The 20,853-nt window shown below is 40.7% G+C and overlaps 1 protein-coding gene across 4 annotated transcripts in view; it reads right to left on the bottom strand.

The window, feature by feature from the left end:
- PLXNB2 (plexin B2) overlaps window positions 1–20,853 on the bottom strand; it is a 255,250-nt gene that overhangs the window by 31,850 nt on the left and 202,547 nt on the right. For all 4 annotated transcript variants that reach the window (XM_082062717.1, XM_082062718.1, XM_082062716.1 and 1 more), the window contains 5 exons: window positions 18,836–18,984; window positions 15,752–15,860; window positions 3,261–3,397; window positions 2,463–2,630; window positions 745–853 (listed from right to left, as the gene is read on the bottom strand). In XM_082062717.1, coding sequence (XP_081918843.1) covers window positions 745–853; window positions 2,463–2,630; window positions 3,261–3,397; window positions 15,752–15,860; window positions 18,836–18,984 — 672 coding nt within the window. The remainder of the gene's footprint in view (window positions 1–744; window positions 854–2,462; window positions 2,631–3,260; window positions 3,398–15,751; window positions 15,861–18,835; window positions 18,985–20,853) is intronic.

Here is a 20,853-nt window from a genome sequence, read left to right on the forward strand (position 1 = left end):
ACTCTAAAAGTTGAATCATGTATATAATACAAAACACGCATATTACCAAGTCTTTATGGATCACAAGACAGTCTTAAATTGAAAAGCCACCATGAGAAAAAGTCTTACAACATTCTTATTGGAAGATCACTTTTAAATCCTCAATTGTTGCAATTAATTGTGATCTTCATTCAGTATAGTGGGAAATGGAGACTACTGGCAATGTCAGTTCTTAACATGAGATAAAAGAAGGATTTGGGTTTTTTTTATAACTTTATTTTTCTCAGCTTTTTGTGAACATACTATAGGTGGAATATGCATGAAGCAAGAAAGAAAAGACAACTCAGTTCACTAAGGTGTGAGAAAATAAAAGGCACTGACTGTGCAAAGCTGAGTACTCAGCATTGTCTGGGTCTGGGTCCTGTTTCAGACAAAGCTTGCAGGGGTAGAAGAAGGAGAAAGATAAAGAAAAAACAAACACTTTCAAATTCTGAAATACATCCAGTTTACCACTCGAAGCTTAATCCTTCTATCCTTACCCATATTAAATTAAAATAATTTTAAAGTAGAAGACTGCAAGGTACAAGTGAGTGTAAGTCAAGACAGCAGAAGTCAGCTCTTCCATAGAAACCCTGAATAGATACAGAAAACTGTTCAAACCTTATTTGACTCCAAGCCCAGTGGACAAACTTAAATGCATTTTTTGAATAGATTATATGTTTTGCATCTAGTGTGATTCCTTTGAGAAGAAAGAAAGAAAATTACCCTTTTGAGGTTCATTTTCCCTGCTTCTGGACGCTCTGCATACACCACCAACGAGAAACTCTGGATGAGCTCAAAACCAGTTCCAGTTACTGTAATATTTCTCCCTCCACTGAAAGGCAGAATTAAAAAAGAAGTCAAGTCATTGACAAACTACCACAGCTGTAGACTGTTTTATCCTGCACCACTACTAATTCCACTGGAAACAGCTACCTAACGCCTATATGATAATTAGATATCCTACACAAGTGGCTTCTGTTAAAGCTGTTGATGACCACAGCATTTAAAAGCAGCAATGTCAACTACAAACTTGTTTTAAACCAGCAGAATAAAGATGTACAAATTGCTTTGCCAGTATTTGTGGCTTTTCACTGATGCCTGTCTTTGTGTGCTTTACTTCTCCAATGTTTTTCTTAAAACCCCTCCACCTACCACACACACACAAAGGTGAAAGTGTATTTTCCACAGGTCTGTAGGGACCCAACTTCTCTATTCCCTTTCATTTGCAACACAATGTTTAAAAATAATGCATTCAAATAATAATAAGAAGGGATGCAAGTTGCCAGTGGTAACTAAAGTCATTGAAGTAACAGGGATTTAGAAGGACAGCAATCCTCAAGGCAATCCATTAAATTAAGCTTTAGTTTATATAGAGGAAAAAAAAAAAAGAAGTCTCTTAAATCCTCTGGGGTAAATCACTATTGATCTACCAAAAAAACTGTCCAGGCCCCAAAACCACCCAAACCAAAAATCAAAAGCAAATATTAAAATCAAATCCTATTTTACGTAAGTGACTGCTCAATATTCGAGGAAACAGGTACCAAATTTATCCAAGAGAAGTCACGGCCAGCTTTATATTTAGTGTCCTATTTGTAAGGTTTTGATGCTACTTTTCTTTTTACTGAAAGTGGAAACATCACTATCTGTCTCTGCCAACTGTACCCCACTAAGCAGAAAGACCAGAACATGAGGGAACAGCAGAGACGAACGTGAATGAAGGTCAGAAGTGTGTCCCTGTATCGGTCACAGAATGACTCTCAAAACCAGACGCATGCTACAAGGACCTCTATACAGATAATTTGCTGTTTTGCTACATATATACGAGTGGCATACATTTCTTTGATTTCACAGTTACTCCTAGGTGAGCTTTTTTCCAGAAGGAACAGCTACCAGTTGGGGTGTGAGTACCACCACAGAAGGGACCATACCTTTTCAAAGCCCTGTTGCAGTCTGATCTAGATTTCCTAAAAAGACACTTTTTTTGGTCTTTTTCTCCTCAGGACACAAAGAGGTGACAAGCCATAACCATCCACTGTTTCCAGCTTACTAATTAGAAGCTGAACAGAAGAACTGTTAGAAACCTTTTCATTTGAAACCTTTTATATGGGCTATCCTCACAGGATAAGGATTTGTAAGTAAGGTACAGATCATGTTGTCTGACATCCTGAAATGCTTCAAACCTCTTTCTTTAAGACATCTTCATTTAAAAGAAGATCATTACCTTTTCTGGTTTGGGAATTTAGCTTTGAAGTGGGGATTAAAGTTTGGAGGTAAACAGAATACTTTCAAACATCATATTTGGTTAAGAAAGTTCACAAATTCTACATATCTAAATATGTGCATGAATGGAGTTCTATACAATTGTATATGTAACAGGTTTATTATAAATTACACATACTTTAACCCAATAGCAAATGAAGTTACGACAAACATTTCATTACCTGCTGAAGCTATTTACTGGCAGGAACTTGGTGACGGTAGGATTCTCACTGTATGAAAAGAACCCTGGTACACTAATTGCCGTGCCCCCATAGTCCATCGTGACTTCAACAGCTTCTACCTTGCTATTAGGTCCTGTAACGCAAACGATCTCATCTCCAAATTCAGTGCTAGATTGGAGCAGAAAAAGAAGAGGAAATGTCTTCAATTACTAACATTGTGGTGATTCGAATTCTTTACTCTAGTGTCCCAGAAGCAACAAAAAAGCGTTCTATTTTTGCTAGGCACTGAGTAGTTATGAGAGGAGACAACACTTCAGATCACCTAGGGTTTTTAAAAAAGGTACAGGACATGAAAACAAACACAAAAACAATGTGATGTCAGCATGCTTTGTGTCACTCCCTTTTTTTTTTTTTTTTTTTTGTGGAGAAGTGTACCAATTAATAAAGAAAAAAAAAGAAGTTAGAAAACAAGGGACACTAGAAGATCAAGATTTTATATGTAACCACTGAGGAAATGCTGACTGAAAGCATGGATAGATCTGGAGCAGCCAGTCAAGCAGAGAAAGTAAAAACTGGCAAATTCTTTAATATCTGAGTTCTTCCACTTCTGTGTTTTTGCAGCTTCTTCCAGCTGGAGCATCTGGGAGGGTTTCTGTCTGAACATTACGTGCAGAGCTCCATTGCATGGGATGAGTCACAGAGAGACAGACAATGGATTTGTGTAATTTCTAAAGGCCAGAAAAGGTTTGTGCTTTGTTAGGATACAGCGCTGCACTGTTGGCTGCTCAGGGTACGTACACATTGCAAGGCTGGCTACCAACTGAAACGCGAACATCCCTCTTGGAACCAGTGGCCAGGTTTGTACCAGTGATGGTAAGTGTGGTTCCACCCGCTTGGGGACCGCTTTCAGGTCTTATTCCAGAAGGATGGGGTTCCTGCAGAGAGAAGATGGTCAAACTAATTAAGAAAATGAAAACAACATTTACACCAGCATTAAATGCTATAATGGCTAATTGAAGTTTAATATTACTATCTGAAAAAACAGTGAAATTAAAATAATGACAGACAGTTCTCCTAAACGAAAACAAAATCTTTCATTATTCATGCTGAAGGAAGAAGTAACAGATGATGTGAATGTACTTGTACTGTATTTTACAAGGTTTTATATGAATTTAAATTCCCTATTTACACAACGTAGAGTTAACTGCCATTAAGTTTATGAGAGCTTCCCATTGGTTTTCTTGTTTGCATACTTATTTTAAGAGTTCTCTCTTCCTTATGGCTGGCTGATTTTGCCTTCAGGTTTCCTTGCCCTTTCTACATTCTGGATCAGCTACAGGAGAGACAGAGCAAGGTTTTCAAAACTGGTACTGAACAGAAAGAATACTAAGATTGCCTTTCTCTATGAGGCTTTTAAATGCAGTAAACTTGTTATCCTTTTCTTGAGCAATGAGCTTGCAAAGAAAGAAAATCCAAAAATGCTAAACTTCTCTTTATGCACCTAGAAACTTAGAGGGGATTTCTTGAAATCAATTGAAACAAGCAGATGTGCTTCCAGTTGTTATGAAATTTGTTGGAAATTTAAATTTCTCAAATAAGTTCTCTCCTTTTGTTCTCAATTCCGTCTTTGTTTCTGTGATTGTATTCCGGGAGCTATGACAAATACTGTAAATTAACAGTGAGGGCTTTTCATGAACATTGTGATTTAATTACTTCATCGCTAAGTAGTCCCTGCTTCTAGTTGAGAAAAGCATCCTTATTCAGGACAGCACTGGAGCTGCTGAATCAAGAGGATGTCCCGAGCTGTGCAAACCACGTGAGGGGGGTTACAGCCGACCCCACGGCCTGGCCGTGCCTGTGGATGTGCCGCAGCCCCCGTGCGGGACAGAGGCCGTGGCCCGCGCCACTTGTGGGGTGGTCCCAGGCAGTGGGGTGGTCCCAGGCCACCCGGCACACACAGAGGGGGTGCCAGGTCCAAGTGTGTGGCAGGGCCATTGCTACAAAGGTCCCTGCTCATGCTAAAGTGTACCAGATCAACAGCTTAGGGAGGCTGGGAGTAGGTAATGCCTTTACTGATGTATAACTGTGCTTCTTCATCCATATTCAAACACAAGCTTTCCTTAAATGAGTCAAATAAGCAATAAACTTATTTCCTAATCTCATGTATATTTGTACAAGACATCTGCTCTCCTCCACCTAATAAAGTCCAGGTCTGGGGCTATTTCATACAAAGCATATACAAATAAAGCAAGAGCAAAGAAGTTTGAAAAGTTCCCTTACTGATCAGTGTTTTCCTGATCATCATCACACTGATCCCCCACTCTAAGGGGGAAAAGCCCTGCTCGGAAAGAGAGCAACAAGCCCACATTATACTAGTCACGCAACAAAACCCTTCCCCTGTGTTGTTTTGCTCAGGCACAGATTTGCCATCTCTGTGTCAGCTTACAGCTACAAACCCCGGGGCCCACAAATGGCGGGGAGGAGGGGGGCCGATGTACCACAGTTTGGTTCAAAGCTTAGTGAGCCATCAACAGGTTTTTAACAAGCAGCAGGAATCCACAAAAATGCATCCCAGGGACCTCACGGTTACTTTACAAATTTGCTTTATGGAAGCACAGATACTATAGGAACACAGAGAACTCAGACTTGCTGTGCTTGTTTTATACTTTCATGTCTGAGCAACTTCCTTCTGAACAAATGCATCATGGTTCAGCACACTTCACAAATCCACAATGACAACTGTAATTTGCTCTCAAGTCATTGAGCTTTAGGAATATGCTTTAACACTAATTGGGTGTCAATTGCTTTTCTTCCCTGAGAGAAGACTGTTTGTAAACCCTTCACTCCTCAAGATGTACATTGTTGCAGCATATGACTGCTCTCACATGCTAACCTTTGATTTCTTTTTAATTTAATATATCATTCAGGTTACAAGATTTTATGTGGGGAAGTGACTCACATTCAGATTTAAGCATCTCTTAAGCAAAAAGGAGCCTTGATTCAATATAACGGAATTGACTAAAACTTGCTCTCTTAGGTCTATACAACCCTCTTTGTGAACACTGTTCTTTGGATTTAATTGCTTGCTGATTTAAGCTAAATTGAAATAAAGCATGTGAGGGTAAATAAAAAGTTTGAAGGGGTAAATTTTAAAAATCACACTTAAAGTTTAATTTAGCTTGAGTCCAGATATGTGCCTCAGAGAAAGTCTCATTTGTGCTTTTCTGGAACACTTTTTTTTGCTGAAAAAATTACGATCAAAATTTTATATAAAATACACAGCAATAAACTGCTTATAAAAATGTACAAAACATTGTAAGGTAACCGCAGAACATGGACAGAAAACCATACCATTTATTGACTTCAAATTACATTTTAATTGCTATAGATTGTTACGCATATTGGACCACTGTCATCTGCAGCAAAAATCCACAGCAATGATTAGCTGCATCACATGCCTGGGACAGCTTTCAGGAGAAAACACACCCCAAGAACCACCAAAGAATCAGCATGGGCAAATTAGTTATCCCTGAACCTCACAAAAAATTGTTAAAACTCGCAGCCTTTTCCCTAAATATTGCCTCTACTGAAAGCCTAGGCTCTAAGGACAGATGTAAAAGGAAAGGCACAAGAAACCACTTAAAGTCAAGCCTTTAAGCAGAAACTTAGGAAGGAAAGGAACAAGAAAAGGTTTCTGAATCATAACACACTGCTGCTCTCTGTAACCTCAGCATAAAAAAATGAATGGAAGTTTGCTAAGAACTTCTGCTAGACAGCTGTATTCCTTTTTTACTGTAAATACAAAATACTTGCCCCGTTAAAGTTCTGCTGGGCTATGTGATGGCTAACTACAGCAGGGCGAACAACCAGTACACACTGAGTGAGCCACAAACTTGAAGCAGGACTATCCAGTACCATTTTACGTGTGGGAGCTTTCAGTGATAACGTACATTTGCCTCCATGTGAACAGGAATATATAGGTAACCAAATAGCAAAGTTATCTCTGAATAACACAGCAGCAAGAGGGAAGTGAAACAAATATCTGTTCCGTTTTCCCCAGAAATTGTTTTTTAGTTAGCAAGACTCCAGCTCTGCTGGAAGCTAAAGCACAGTGACACCGGATGGGAGAATATGCCACCTGCACCTCACCCCAGCCGTGGCACAGCCGCACCGCGGGGTCGGCACATCTCAGCTTCACTGCGGGCTGAATGGGAAGCGGAGGCCAAGAACCACTTTGGGACTGACAGCAGGCAGCAGCCCAGGAGGGATGGAATAGCTATGGTTAACCCTTATTTTCTCTTGAATCACTGGTCTTGCAGCAGCTCCTCAAAGGACTGTTTTAAAACAGCTTAATTCAAAGTATTCTTATTTAACATATTTAAAGTAATTTTGCAAATACCAAGAGCTCTCCAGAGACCAAATAATGTGGACGCCTCATAAAGATGATCTAATAAGGAGAAGCTGAACTGTGCTCTGTGTGCAGAGGAATTCTTCAGCATGAGTGCTAAGACAAAGCATTGTATAGTAACAGTTTGTTACCGTAAACCTGTCAAGGAAATTATTTGATTAATTTTAACTTGATATTTTCTGTTTAATATTTTTCCCCTTTTCCTTCCTCTTAAGGACCTGCTAGAAATAAAAAGTACTTAAAATAAATTATCAAGAATTTAAACTATTTTAATAACCATTTTATTGCAAAACCTACGTGCTACAGCCAAATTTTAGTACTCTTCTAAAGTATTCATGGATGACTCAAAAAGCAAAGCTACATTGGCCCACCTGGTAGTCTTCTTAGGAGTATTAATAAAGGGAAAAAAAAATGGTTCACCTAAATTCTCAACCAGAAAGCACCTTTCAAAATGCAATTAGGGAGATAGGATCAGCAGGATTCCAATATTTTGCTGAATGCCAAGATAATCTGAAAAAGTACCATCAGTGGTGGTACAAGCCTTCAACAAGAATCGTGCTACTGAAGGAGAAGGTAGCCCCTTCCCACAGCTGACACAGCACTCACCAGTGGCACAGAGAGGTTCAGGCCCTTGGATGCTACCAGGTCTACTCTTATCTCATACAGCCTTATCTTAGGCAGCTCTGTGTTACTTACAACAGCCCTGCATGATATTCCTTCTCCTTGCAGAGGAAAATGCAGGGCAAAGGGTAAACCCTTCACTGCACACCTTGTCTGAGGGATAATAAAAGTGCTGCTTTTACCAAGAGGCAACCTCCTTTAATTTGGACTCAACCCCGAGCGATACCGAATGTTCAACCACTGCAAACAGCACTGATAAACCTTGGACCTCAAGTGCTGCGAGATCAGTGATGCCACCTTTTCAAAATCCCCCCACGGATTTCTTCTCTCCTTTCTTCTGCCCTTTTCTCATTTCAGTCTCTGAATCAGAAGCACACCTGCTGTCAACATAAATACTCCACTTTCATTTTCAGCCCTCTGCGCCTCGGGATCTTTGCTCACTGTCACACTTTCTATAAAATCGCAGTGCTCCACTGTAACATCACATCGCAGTGCTTGGTGCAATTATAACATTAAGCAGAACACTTGCTCATGTGTCCTATACGGAATTTGTGGCAGCCTTATAATAATTCTTCTGGAAAAGTCAGCCCTTGTGAGGACTTGGTGAGACTTCGTTTCTCATGAACACAGTAAAATTTAAACAACCCTGCAAACACTAATTTAACCCTAGTTTTATAATTCCTTGTAGTGTAGAAGATCGTAATTCATACATATTTCAGTCTTTTTCCTATTTTGCTTGGAATAGAGGAATGTTCTTTCAGGTTTAAGTGCTCTGTGCTTCTCCTTTTGTCACCAGGGAAATATTGTTTGTGTCTTCCAGGTAGTTTGGTGTTTGAGCCTAAATCTTTTCTGCAATAACAGCTTACCTCATTATGTGGGATTTTTGATAGTCTAATTTTTAAAAAGCCTATTCCAACATCTATCAGTTGTTCAGTGGCCCATTTGCTGTTGAGTCTGGTAAGTCATTTCTCAAGGGAGGAACTTCCCACCACTGGAACTCTCCACCACCTTATGTTTTCATGCTCATGTCACGTAGGAAGTGGATTTGCCGTTTTGGTAAAACACATGCACATCCACAGCTATGCTATTTAGCACAGCACAACATACCAGAGCATAAAATAAAAAAGTTCAGTTGGAAGGGACCTACAACGATCATCTAGTCCAACTTGTCAACAGGTGTATCTTGCTCCCTACTGCATGGTTTATCCTGAAAAATAATTTGAAATTTGAAACAGTGAGACAGTGACAATTTCTAAGTCCTTGTGCACTGCTTATGGGTACGTAATGTTCAAATAGCGCTAGTTCGTTTGGTAGCAAATTCATTTATTCTCTTTGTAATACTAATGAATTCCCTTACATGGCATTTGTGTTCCTGTGTGCCACTGCCTTATCTGTGCATCAGGGACTAATGTGAGCTTCACAAACTGTATTTTTTGTTTTCGCCTCCCAGTAATGTCATAGTCTTGCAACAGTATGTTGTCTGAGGTGCTCTGTGCTTTTCAGCACAGAGGTACTGGAAAAAAAATACTGGCAAACCCAGCTTGCACTGGCCCAGGTATGTATATGACTTCACACTCAGGCCATTGTCCAGTGTCCTGCTTTCTCCATCACAGCCAGAAGTCCTTCCTTTGGTTGCTCTGTTTGCATCCTTTACCTCCTACTTACAAATCTGTTCACAGAAATGCTGATATATTTTTCATTGTAGTTTCATGCTTTCTATGTGCTAGAGGGCAAATTATCTCCACGTCTGTTCCACTTATAATCACATTTAAACACGAACTTACTTATTAGCAATGTACGACTGCTGCTCTTGCACAGCTACTGCAGACCCTCTGAGAATTCACATTTCAGCTCTTATATTTTTTCACCCCGTTTATTAATCTAGAATGAACTTTTTAATCTTTAATATTTTATGACTTGCAGTTAGCCTTTTTGCACAGTTAGGAAGGCGATCTCTTATTTCTCTGGGTTTCTGATTACAATTTTGGTAAAAAGATACCTTTTTACAGGCTGAAAATGCTTTCAAAGAGCTCGCAGCATTTTAGATCTCTCTGGTCTGCTGATGGCAAATCAAAGCACAGCTTTTACCTGGCTGACAGAGGGGTTACTGCTATTCCCCTTTTTTATCCAGCTTCATTGCAATTTTCCCATTAAAGATACGCAGGTGCAAAGAGAACCATTCCCCCAGCCTGTTTTTCACTCACCCAGCTTGCATTTGGGATCTGATCTGCCAGGCTGATTCATGTTCTTTTTCGCTCAGTTTATTTGCTTTGCAGCTTTCCTGATTTACACTGTCATGTCCAGCCAACTCACTTCTGGTTCCTCGCACAGCACTCAAGAACAGCAGGAGTGTGCTCCTGTGGTGCATCTCCCAGGTTCTGTGTGTCATCTTTTTCCATTTCTCTACTTCTCCACTCATCTGTCACCAAGCACATCCTCAACATTTTATATTCCTGAGCATGACTCTGTAACTAGGGATACTATCTGCTATAATATTAATCTGTGGCAGGCAGTTTCTAGCCCAAGAACTACACCACAGAGATAAAAGTGGTTATCCTTTAACCTTCACTAATGCAGAATATCAAACAGAGAAACAACCAGCCACCAAAGAGGCTACTGGTGGATCACAAAAAGGGGCTGGAAATTCAGGAACAGCTGGAAGGCAGCAGAGGAGGGAAGCCTAATGGAGATGCAAGGAAACCTTGGCATGAAGACTGTGCTTCAGAGGGGGATGCTGGAGAAAACACAACTGTGCCAGACCACAAGCAGAGAGACAACTGGCGAGGGAAAAGAGGATGGTGGCAGAGTATATCCTCTTGATGCTGTGAGAGATGCCAGCTGCAGCACAAGGGGAAGCAGCAACAGATGCATATGTTCAAATGGACATGATGGGCAGCAAATGGCAAAGCCACCTAAGCTCCCCTCTGCCAGCTCCTGTAGGCAGGAACCTCCGGCTGGGGGTTTGCCTTTGATCCAAGTGCACATCTTCACAAGTAGGAATGGGCTCTTGTGCTTCCACACCAGCAGAGCACAGGGATGCTGTGTCAAGGACCTGATGATAGTGCACACACATGTGGATAAGATTTTCACAAATGTATGGAGCATATTATTGCTCTGCATTTATCTTGCCTCCACAAGTAGCCTTTCCCCTTCCTCATCCTCTCCCCAGCCGTAGTAAGTTCTGGGTCTTGAAGCAGGTCTGTAGAACAACTGATTTTTTTTACCAAAATTATCTGCCGCACACTGAAAGCCAAATTATTCTGCCAACCCTTGTATATAACACACACACAAATTAAAGGCATTAAAGGCATAAGTACTGTAGACACCAGCCACCTTCCTGGAGGTCAAAATGTCATTTCATGGACTATAAAGGTAACCACAGGAGCTAAATTAAGCTTCTGAACAGGGCATGCAAGTCATTAGAAACCGCTCTTTCCCCCTCTACTTCCCTCCTTTCTCAGACTCAAGGGAGCCTGCTTCTTGTTTCTTCAGACAAGCCACCCACTCACAGGATATTCAACCAGAGAATTTCCATTGCGCGCTCTTGGCAGCCTGGTGTTCGCCGCAGTGGCTGACCTGACCCACCAGCTCGCCTCCTCTTGGCCTCCACAACACAAACCAGGCTTCGGTTCCTGGGTTATTTCTGCAACAGTGGAGAAGCGCGCTGAGTCCTCCACTTCTGGGGCTGCTTTGTCCAAACCTTAGGCCGTGTGAGCTGATCAAACACTCCAGCCACTCCAGGTGCCCAGGCAGAGCACCTACCTGGCAGTGCACGCTGTGTGCTTGTCGGCTGTGGATGGGATGCTTATGCAAAGGGTTGGTATTTTAAACAACTAATTTTTTGGACTGCAGGCAGCATCTTTTTATCGTGAGGCAGACACCACATGATTTTCTGAAAAGACCACAGAGCTTTGCTGACAGGTTAGATGGAGAAATGGAAGCATGCATGACTGGAAAGTCTGCATTACCATACAGCCAATGTTCACTGGCAGCTTTCAAGCAGAACCACAAGCACTGGATGCTGGGACATGGACTTAAGTGCATAGCTCAGATGACAGAGAATTAAGTCCAATAATATCCACATGAGGAAGAGACAACTTCTCTAAAACTCGCAGCTACCCAGAAGTTCTCCTGGCCCCTGCGCAGGCTCACACACAGACAAGATGTGCTCCAGGACTCAAGAATAATATACGATCATCTGGAAACAATTCCAGACTGCTGCAGATGTGTGGTTTATCACCATCAATCATAGTGGCAGCAAGCATGTCATACATACCCCACTGCAAAAACCCGCTCAAAGCCTCCAACTACAGTATAAAATGCATGTCTTGAGGTAAAGACTCAGAGAAAAATCAAGGAGTGAGCTAAAACCCTACACAAAAGCCTTATGGCACAAATGGCACTGCACTGGTGAGAGCTCCCAGAGCCATTGCATTAAACATCAATAAGGAAAGCAGAGGATGGAGGTAAGAGGAAACTGCCAAGCTAGGAGTAGATTGAGGTGAAGAGTGCACTGTGTTAAATGTAACTGTGCTGTTCATGTTCACATTCAGACTTCTAGTATGGTGAATAGTCATATTCATGCTTGGTTTTGGATCAGACTCCAATTTATCTCCCATTCTTCCTCTTCTTGGTTACTCATCTTGTTTAGGTAAACAGACTTCTTGATTTACTAAAAGACATTATTTCCAAGCCAGTCCCTAAACTGCCTTCAGCACCTCAGAAATATATTACACTTTTGCAAAGTTCTACCTCTAATTTTCACCATCATTTATTTGAGCTTTTGAAACCATATAATCTTTTTAACCTTCACAGCCTAAAACTCACATAATTGCTCTTGCAAACAGACTCTGGAAGATGCCAGAACAAGCTCCAAGTTCTGGTTCTGGTGGCTGGAGTCTGAAGATGAGGTATTCTGAGAAAGGAATCACGCTTGTATGGGATCAGCAAATCTGGGCCATATACCTAGGAAAGGCTTAACTCCTTCCTTTGATATGACTTCTCACTGCTATAGTAACAAGCAGATCAGATAAAATTAACAACAAACGAAAAAGGGGGAGTGGCCTTCAGCTGCATTACTGCTCCACCTGCTTAGAGACCAGCCAAGCTCTCAGTGCTCCAGATGTACCACATAGCTAGATATTAAAATTTAGCATCAATTCATTTCTGTTTCACTAAACAGGAGAATGGTTATTGCCTGATCATGCTTACAGTGAAAAAACAGAAATGTCAGTAGAGGAGGACTGGGCTATCAGAATTTAATTTTGCTGGAATGGCTGGGCTTGAACAGCACTCAGGTTAGACAGAGAAATTGTGACGGGTAGGGAGAAATGGAACTTTCTTTCCCTGTTACACAGGAAATACAGATGAGGTGTTCGCTGCACAGCACAGACTCTTGTGGAACAGGGCATTTTAGTTCAGAAATAATTTTAAATTGAAACCATGGCTTCCCTTTTAGCTGGATTTTTGGCCCATTTAATGGAGATCTTACGTGTTCTTCAGCTCAGAAATACCCTGTGCTGGCAGAAGGGGCAGAGGCATGGCTCTGAGCCCCAGGTTGTGCCAAGTATTGATCCTCATCAATCCAGCTTTAAAAATGCATCTCATTGTTCAGACTAGGTATCAAAAAGAGCCAAATGTAGTAGTACTTACAGAATCATAGAATGGTTTGGGTTGGAAGGGACCTTTCAAAGATCATCTAGTCCAACCCTCCCTGCCATTGACAGGGACATCTTTCACTAGATCAGGTTGCTCAAAGCCCCATCCAACCTGACCTTGAATGCTTCAAATAATGGTGCAGCCACAACTTCCTGGGGCAACCTGTTCTGGTGTGTCACCACCTTCATCATTAAAAAAACTTCTTCCTTATATCTAATCTACTTGATGACTATGTGCTTTTGGTGGTAGACACTAGTCATATGTGCAAGGCTGAGCCTGTGGGAGTATGGTAACACCTCCGGTCTATGCAGACCAATGGGGCTGAGCGGCCGCATTGTCTCCTTGTGCGCTGCCTGCCCACATCTGCCCTGTGCCGCTGCACACCGTGTTCAGAGTGGTCCCTGCTAAAGCTGAAGCTATTGTGCTTCGGGTGATCGGAGCACATAGTAAAACCAGTGATAATTACCAGCAGGAGGGTAGCCAGACAATGTGCCAAATAAAGGGGGAAATATATAATAGAAAATTTATTTTAGGAAGGCTCTTGAAAAGAAGAGTATTTTCTTTCCTTTGTATATACTGAATAGAAGAGGTTTTAAACAAAGCACAGATTTTGCATGTCTGCTGAAAGAATTCACCAAAGAACTGCCTGAAAACAGCAGTGAAACAAGACTGTAGCTTTTAAGACAACATGAACTGAGGCAACTGTCTGCTCTGATCGTCTGTTCTCACGCCAAGAGTGCTCGTGTCTCACTTGTAGAGGTGCATGTGAATGCGACACCCCTGTACTGACTTTAATCCTATTGCAGTCCACAGCTGGCTTCATTTTCTCATGGAAGAAAGACAAATGAAAATAGAAACCAATTTCACCAGTTCTAAGGCATGAACTGTATTACTTGCCTTTGCTTTGCAATTTGCAAATAGGGTCCAAATGGAAAGATTTTTGCAGCAAATAAAAATGCTCTTTATCAGCAGTTAAATTAGGTATCTGATGTTTCAGTAACCTGCAGGCAGAGATCAGCCCAGAGAAAGTCTTGGGCTTGCAGGAAGAATGTCCTCCTGGATGAGTCCTGTGGACAGTGGCTTCTCCCCATGCCTCACTGACGGGTGATCACCAATCTTTCCCTTGAGCAGCCAAAATCAGCGGCTGCGTATCTTGCCTCACAGATGGGCTGAGCAGGAAATCGCACCAGAACAAGTTCACAGAAAGGCTCTGAAGCCTACACGGGGGCTTCAGATCACATTTCAGCACACCCCATAACTTCTTCATGTGGTATTCATGCAAACCGTGGCAGAATCTTTACACACAGGAGAAGCACAGGAGAACTGGTGTAAAACATACCCAACAAAACAGACTCATGTCAAAACCTCATCTCATGTAGGGTTTAGTGCCATAGCCTCTGTCCTAGAGACCACAAACACATCAACACAGGAGATTATGTTGTTGTTTTCTGGTAAGGATGACTGAGATCAGTGGAGAGAGACTTAATTATAAGCTACATTTCCACAAAGGAACAGAGACATTTTCAAGCAAAAAAGGGTGTTGTTTGGGTTTTTGTTTTGTTTTGTTTTGTTTTATGTGTGGTGGTTTTTTTTTTTTTTAGAGATATTTTTAGAGGAAGAGAAGGTGTGTTTTGGAAATTATGGCAAAAACGCTTCTAGCCTGTTTTGCAAAAACAGGAATATCCTCTTCTCAGTTGAATGCCATTCCTGAGTTTTTCCACTGCTTACTGCCGACTCCTTTCTTTTCCTTCTCACAAGATACCAAGCATTAATGAGACAGAAGTTTAAATAAGAGAGAAGATAAAAGCTCTTTATGTTTTATAGAGCTACAGTTTATAGGTGTAATTTTAAATATCAATATGAGGACAGGGATTATTTAAATGTCTTAACTATCACAGGCTCTTATAAATTTTGAAGACTTCATAGATACAGATAAAACTACTTGCTGCTAAAATCACAGGCTACACCAGCTATAATCTAGAGAAACATTTAGGGTAAAGCAATTCAGACACAAATGAAATTCTCCTTCGTAGTGACACTGAAAACAAAGCACATGAGTAATATGAACACACATTATGCTGTCTGTGGCTCTGCATGCTGTATTTTTGAATGAAATAAATTATTAAAAAATTAATGTACCTTCATTACTTATTCTTCAGCTGCTCTGCATCCATTCTCATAATGAAGAACATTGGCTAGACTAAACGCTGTGATTAAAATAGCGCACCAACAGTGCATCTAAAGAATACCTAATTTCTGCAGTGCTGATACTTTTTTATTCAATAGTGGCACTTAAGAGATAATATGTCACTACTCCATAAACTTATTACGGTTTCTTTTCTACCACATCTTTTTAACTAGAAGTGCAAACAACATCATCCTCTTTTGAGACTCTAGATCTATTGATCAGAATAGATTTTTGGTACACCCTTTGTATAAAGAAATGCTCAAGTTAAGTGTTTTCTAATATACTTGAATGACAGTGCTATTGAAGAAACAAAGTTTGTAAGGCAAACACAAGCAACTCTGTGCTTAACAGGTGAACTTCTAGCTTAAACCATGGGCAAGGTATAAAACAGGTCTCTGAAAAAAATGCACTTACCTGGTATGTAAACAGCACTTCACTGGGTGATTTACCCAATTTTCCGTTGATGTTAACTTCAATTTGACCTTGTTTGGGTTCATTCATTGGTCCAACCTGACATACAATCCTAGCAAGAAAGAATGTAAGTTTATCTGTGAGAAGTAACAGCTGCAACAGCAATGTAATGTATGTGAGCTACCACACACACTGCCAGCAAAAGCACTAACTTCACGTCATCCTACACGAGATACTTGAATGCTGCCTCAGATTCCCAGCAAAAACACCCAAGAAGAGTTGACTCTTCTATTTAAAGGTAGACAAAACTGAAACCTGGGTACTGTACACAGCAGCTACTTCAGCAGTCTGTTCACAGAGGTGCCTTCTATATGAGACTCGAATTCAGCCAAGAAGTCAGAGATGAACCTCTCCAAACCTACACAAGGTTTTCACTGGACCATGTGATGTTAAAAAAACAAAGAACTCCCCCCTTGGTGTAAGAATGAGACCGTCAGCCATCTTATCACTTTGTGTGTTTTAGCTGCTGATACTTTTGTTGTGTATCCTGCTGTCTTTCAATTTTAAACCACAGTATTTTCACACCTACAGTCAAAATCCCTTTAGAATTACTGTTCTCTGAAAATAAATCCTCAGATAACACATGCAAAATCAGAGGTCAAGTAACACCGGCCAAGAAAACACTGCCTTAACTAATGCTGTTGCTGAGTGGTAGCTGGGATGGTTACATTTTTATTTCAGACAGGTGATCCATAGAATATAAGCATGAAAATGCAATAAGGATTCAGCACACTCGAAAACTGGGACAAATGCTTAATGGGGAGCTGATAATACAGTCAGATAAGGAGGTATATAATGTTTGCAGCCTGCGCAGGCAGACAGTTTCATATAGGACACACCCTGAGGATCGCTGCTCATTTCTGTCGCTCTTTCTCTCCGGGATTATTGCTATTCTTCCTTAAGCAGTGCACCACTGCTTAAAAAAAAAAAAGACTCAAATAGGAAAAAACCCACAACACAACCCCCCCAAATTACTGGGTATAATGTACTTAAATTGTGACCTATAATAAAAGGTGCAGATGACTCCAGACTTTTCTGCCTGGCTACTGGCAAATGGACAAAATTCTCTAAATTCTTGCATGTCCTGGCATGTGTATGGCTGCCTGAGTCTGTTCCTCATCATCTCTCTACTGTATTCTGGGAAGTTGTATCTTCTTGTCAGGCAGAAACAGGAAATGGTGCCTTTGGAGGAATTTCTACCATATGTCAAGCCAGGGAAAGCAGTGGGGGGCCGGGGCCAGGGGGTGTGTGTGGCAGGAATGCCATAACGTGGTCAGCAGGGATTTTAATTGAGAAAAGTTCCCTCCCCTCCCCAGCGTTGGCATTGCCTCCCTTCCCCCACCTTACAAATGGAAAACTACAAAGAATGAGAACAGACTTCTCCAAGGCCAACAATTAAATCACCGCAGAGCCAGAAAGCAGCCTTAAGTGCCTTAAATCTCGCTGCTCTCCTGCCCATGGGAACAACTGTCTCCTAAAAGTGCCTGGCTTTTTACTGCAGAAAGATTGGGAAGCAAGACTAGGCACTTTTTTCTTTTTTAAACTATTCAATTAAATAAAAGAAGGTAATAATAAAACAATAGAATGGAGGCAGATAAAGACAGAAACTTATAGATACCTATTTGGAGATTTTGAATAAGTTTTTTTTCAAGGCTTCTCTAATGGAGAACATCCTTCAAAACTGATAAATGACATTATGCAAGTGGCATTTGTTCTCACCCATTACCACACTGGCAAATCTTAGAAAACCAGTAATGTTGCTATGATACAAGGAACCAGTCATCTCAGTTCTGGCTCCTTTCCATGTATTTAAAAATATCAAAAAGCTTTAGAAAAAGCCAAGAGGCTGGGGAAATTCTTGTAAGGCTATGCTGCAATTCAGTGCAGCTTTTGCAAACACTGAAAATAGGGAGTGGGAAAAGATGATTGTAAAAGAGTTGGGAATTTTGTAGATGATGATGAACATGTAAATGCATGAGTGACAGCAATGGATTTGGGAAGCAGTAAGAGATATACAGCTATATATACATTCCTAAGTCCTAGGGGCCTGGGAAGCTTTTAAATACCTGATCCACAAACTGACTAAACATTTTTCAAAAGCAAAAAAAAAAAAATCACTTGGGTATCTTCAAAATCGTTTTCAAAACATGACATGGAAATAGCATAAAGTTACTCTATTACACTTTAAATTAACTGAGAGGAAAGAAAGCCAAGGTTTCAACTGCAACTTTAAATATCAAAAGTGAATTAAAGAAAAATCACACTGCTTAAAATATGTCATTACTCTAAATATTACTACTGAACATTTATGCTTTGCTTTTTATCAGCTGATATCAAAAGGGTATTTCCTTCTTGAAATTAGATGCTTGATATAATCTGTAGCAAACACCTAGATGCCTAGAAGAATTTAGGCACTTAGTTTTAATTTTTGGCACTGCTTAAGAGTGTGACAAGTAATCTACAAAACAACTACCAACCTGCTTAGGCAATTCGACACCCATGGACTTGTTGGCTCTGTGATGAAACTTAGTCATCTAAAGCTACACCAAAGCTCTGCGCACCCTCCCTGCCTCCAGGAAAGAAACTGTGGCTGGACTAAATCAAAAAGATTTAAGCTTCCTCTTGCTTTGCCTATTTTCCCATAAATCTTGTATGCTTGGCTGCACTGTGGTTCAGACTGAGCGAAGATTTTAATGATTAGATGAACACCTATGATGCATTTAATTTAAAAACAAAAAACAGTCTTGAGATATCTGCAGTAAAAGTTTATGGAAGCTTTTCAAACAAATAAGGAAAAAAATTCAAACAATCAGAAGCAGGGTGATTGTATGCTATTGTAAACTTGTTGCTGTATTAGAATCTTAAATAAAGACTCAGACATGTTACTATGAAATATTGCAGGTATATCACACTAGTTCTTTCTTCTATTGATAATATTTTATAACCTGAGGAATATAATCTTCTTTTGGAAATGCACAGAAATTCCTTTTTCCTTCTAAAACTTTGTGAAAAATATCCAGCACTTACCTTGTGGAAACAGAGTAGAATTCCTCTCTGAAAAGACATTCCGTGTCTGCCACTATTATACTTTTTACATCTTCTGATTTTATTCCCAAATTAGATCCCATTATGGTCAAAAGAATTCCACCACTTAGTGGTCCAGTTTTTGGCTCAATCTGTGTTTGCATGAAGGTAAGCGAAGAAAAGCAACATTAAATACTGCAGTGACCACACTGTTCTTTGATATTATTTAAAGATATTTTGGCTTACTTGTACTTGAAATGCAAAAGATGTTCCTTGTAGGACCCCCACAAAAACACACTATGTAACTTTTTAATGTTAATTAATCATTTGCCAGCTCAGAACCAGAATGCATCAGCTGCAGATTCCGTGTCTCCTGTGGCAGACTGTTATGTACAAAACTCCTGCCTGGTGTTTACTCTGTTTGAAGTTTGCTTCCTCCACTAAAGCACTGTGACTTGGAAAAGCAAATGGATTGGGCTCCTCTCACAATCATTCCACAGAGCTTTTCCAGAATTTTTACCAGGATTTTCTCCCTTCAGGTTCACAGCAGAACAGTACACCTTCCTAACACACAGTGCTGCCCCACAGAGGGTCTTCAACAGTTCCTCTAGTCCCCTGATCTTACTGCATCGAATGGTAGGATGCTGCAGTACATGGGCTGATGCTAATTAAATTATTTGCAATTAAAATGAGGACTGAGAAAATCCTGTAGTTGGAGTGGGCTTCTTTGGTTGAAATACGGCCCGAACAGGCACTTGAATTCTGAATATTTACTGGGAGACTAACCTGCTTTCCTATGCAATATTTGGAGCATCTCCAGCAAGACCTTTTCAGGTCTTAGCCTTTAGAGGGCTGCATGTTTACCATCAAGAAGAGGGAGGTTGCATACACCCAAATGCAGTGATTGGAAGCCAAACAAATACAGCTTCTGAAAGTGTGGACTTTAACGTATGCTCCACCAAAATCAGAGTTTCTTAGATCTAAGCAAGTCTGAGCACAGAGACATGGCTGCTGCTGCCCAGCCCACCTCCAGAATCACTTGCTCCACTTTCCCACTGGTTCAACTTCCTAAAACTTCTGGCCGCTGGCCATTCCTTTGCACTCAACCCATAAGTAAACTAGCTGAAAAATGATTCAACTGTTCATGTAGATGATTCAAAATATTTAGTTCAAATCTGAAGCCAACAAAAGGCTTGAAAAAACTAATATTTCAGTATTTAGTATTTAATTCACAATGACGTACAAACGGTATCCCAGGCAAAAACACTTTTCATAGAATGGTTTGTGTGGGAAGTGACCTTAAAGACCATCTAGTTCCACTCCCCTGCCATGGGGAGGGACACCTTCCACTAGACCAGGTTGCTCAAACCCCATCCAACCTGACCTTGAGCACTTCCAGGGATGGGGCATCCACACCTTCTCTGGGCAGCCTGTTCCAGTGCCTCACCACCCTCATGGGGAAGAATTTCTTCCTTATATCTAATCTAAATTTATCCTCTTTCAGTTTAAAGCCATTATCGCTTGTCCTGTCACTACATGCCCTTGTAAAAAAGTCCCTTTCCAGCTTTCTTGTAAGTCCCCTTTAGGTACTGGATGGTTGCTATAAGGCTGCTTTTATTTTTCTTAATTTTCCTGTTTCCACTCAAATAATCCTTATCTGGGCACAGCTATCACACAGGCATTCTCCTCTACCCCTTCTGTCAACATTTCAGGGTATTTTGCTTCCTTGGCAGGCTTCAACTATTTAACTGCCATTTTCTTCTTAGATACACCATCATGGCCAAACTTATCCTGCTCCCTTATTAAATACTAGTCTAGTTTGAAGCCTTTTAATGAGTTTGCTAAGTGTTTGTACTTCAAGGAGCAGCGAACCTCTCTTACAGATTTGTTTCAGGTAGAAAGGACTTAGGGAGAAGAAAAAAAATCCATGCTAATTCTCAAGAATCAAGTGCCACATTTAGGCATACACTGCTAGCCTGGCTTCTGGCACAGTGAGGACAAGGCTTGAAAAAGAAGGAGTC

This window comes from Streptopelia decaocto (assembly GCF_964273445.1).
Source record: "Streptopelia decaocto genome assembly, chromosome: 1".
Taxonomy (NCBI): domain Eukaryota; kingdom Metazoa; phylum Chordata; class Aves; order Columbiformes; family Columbidae; genus Streptopelia; species Streptopelia decaocto.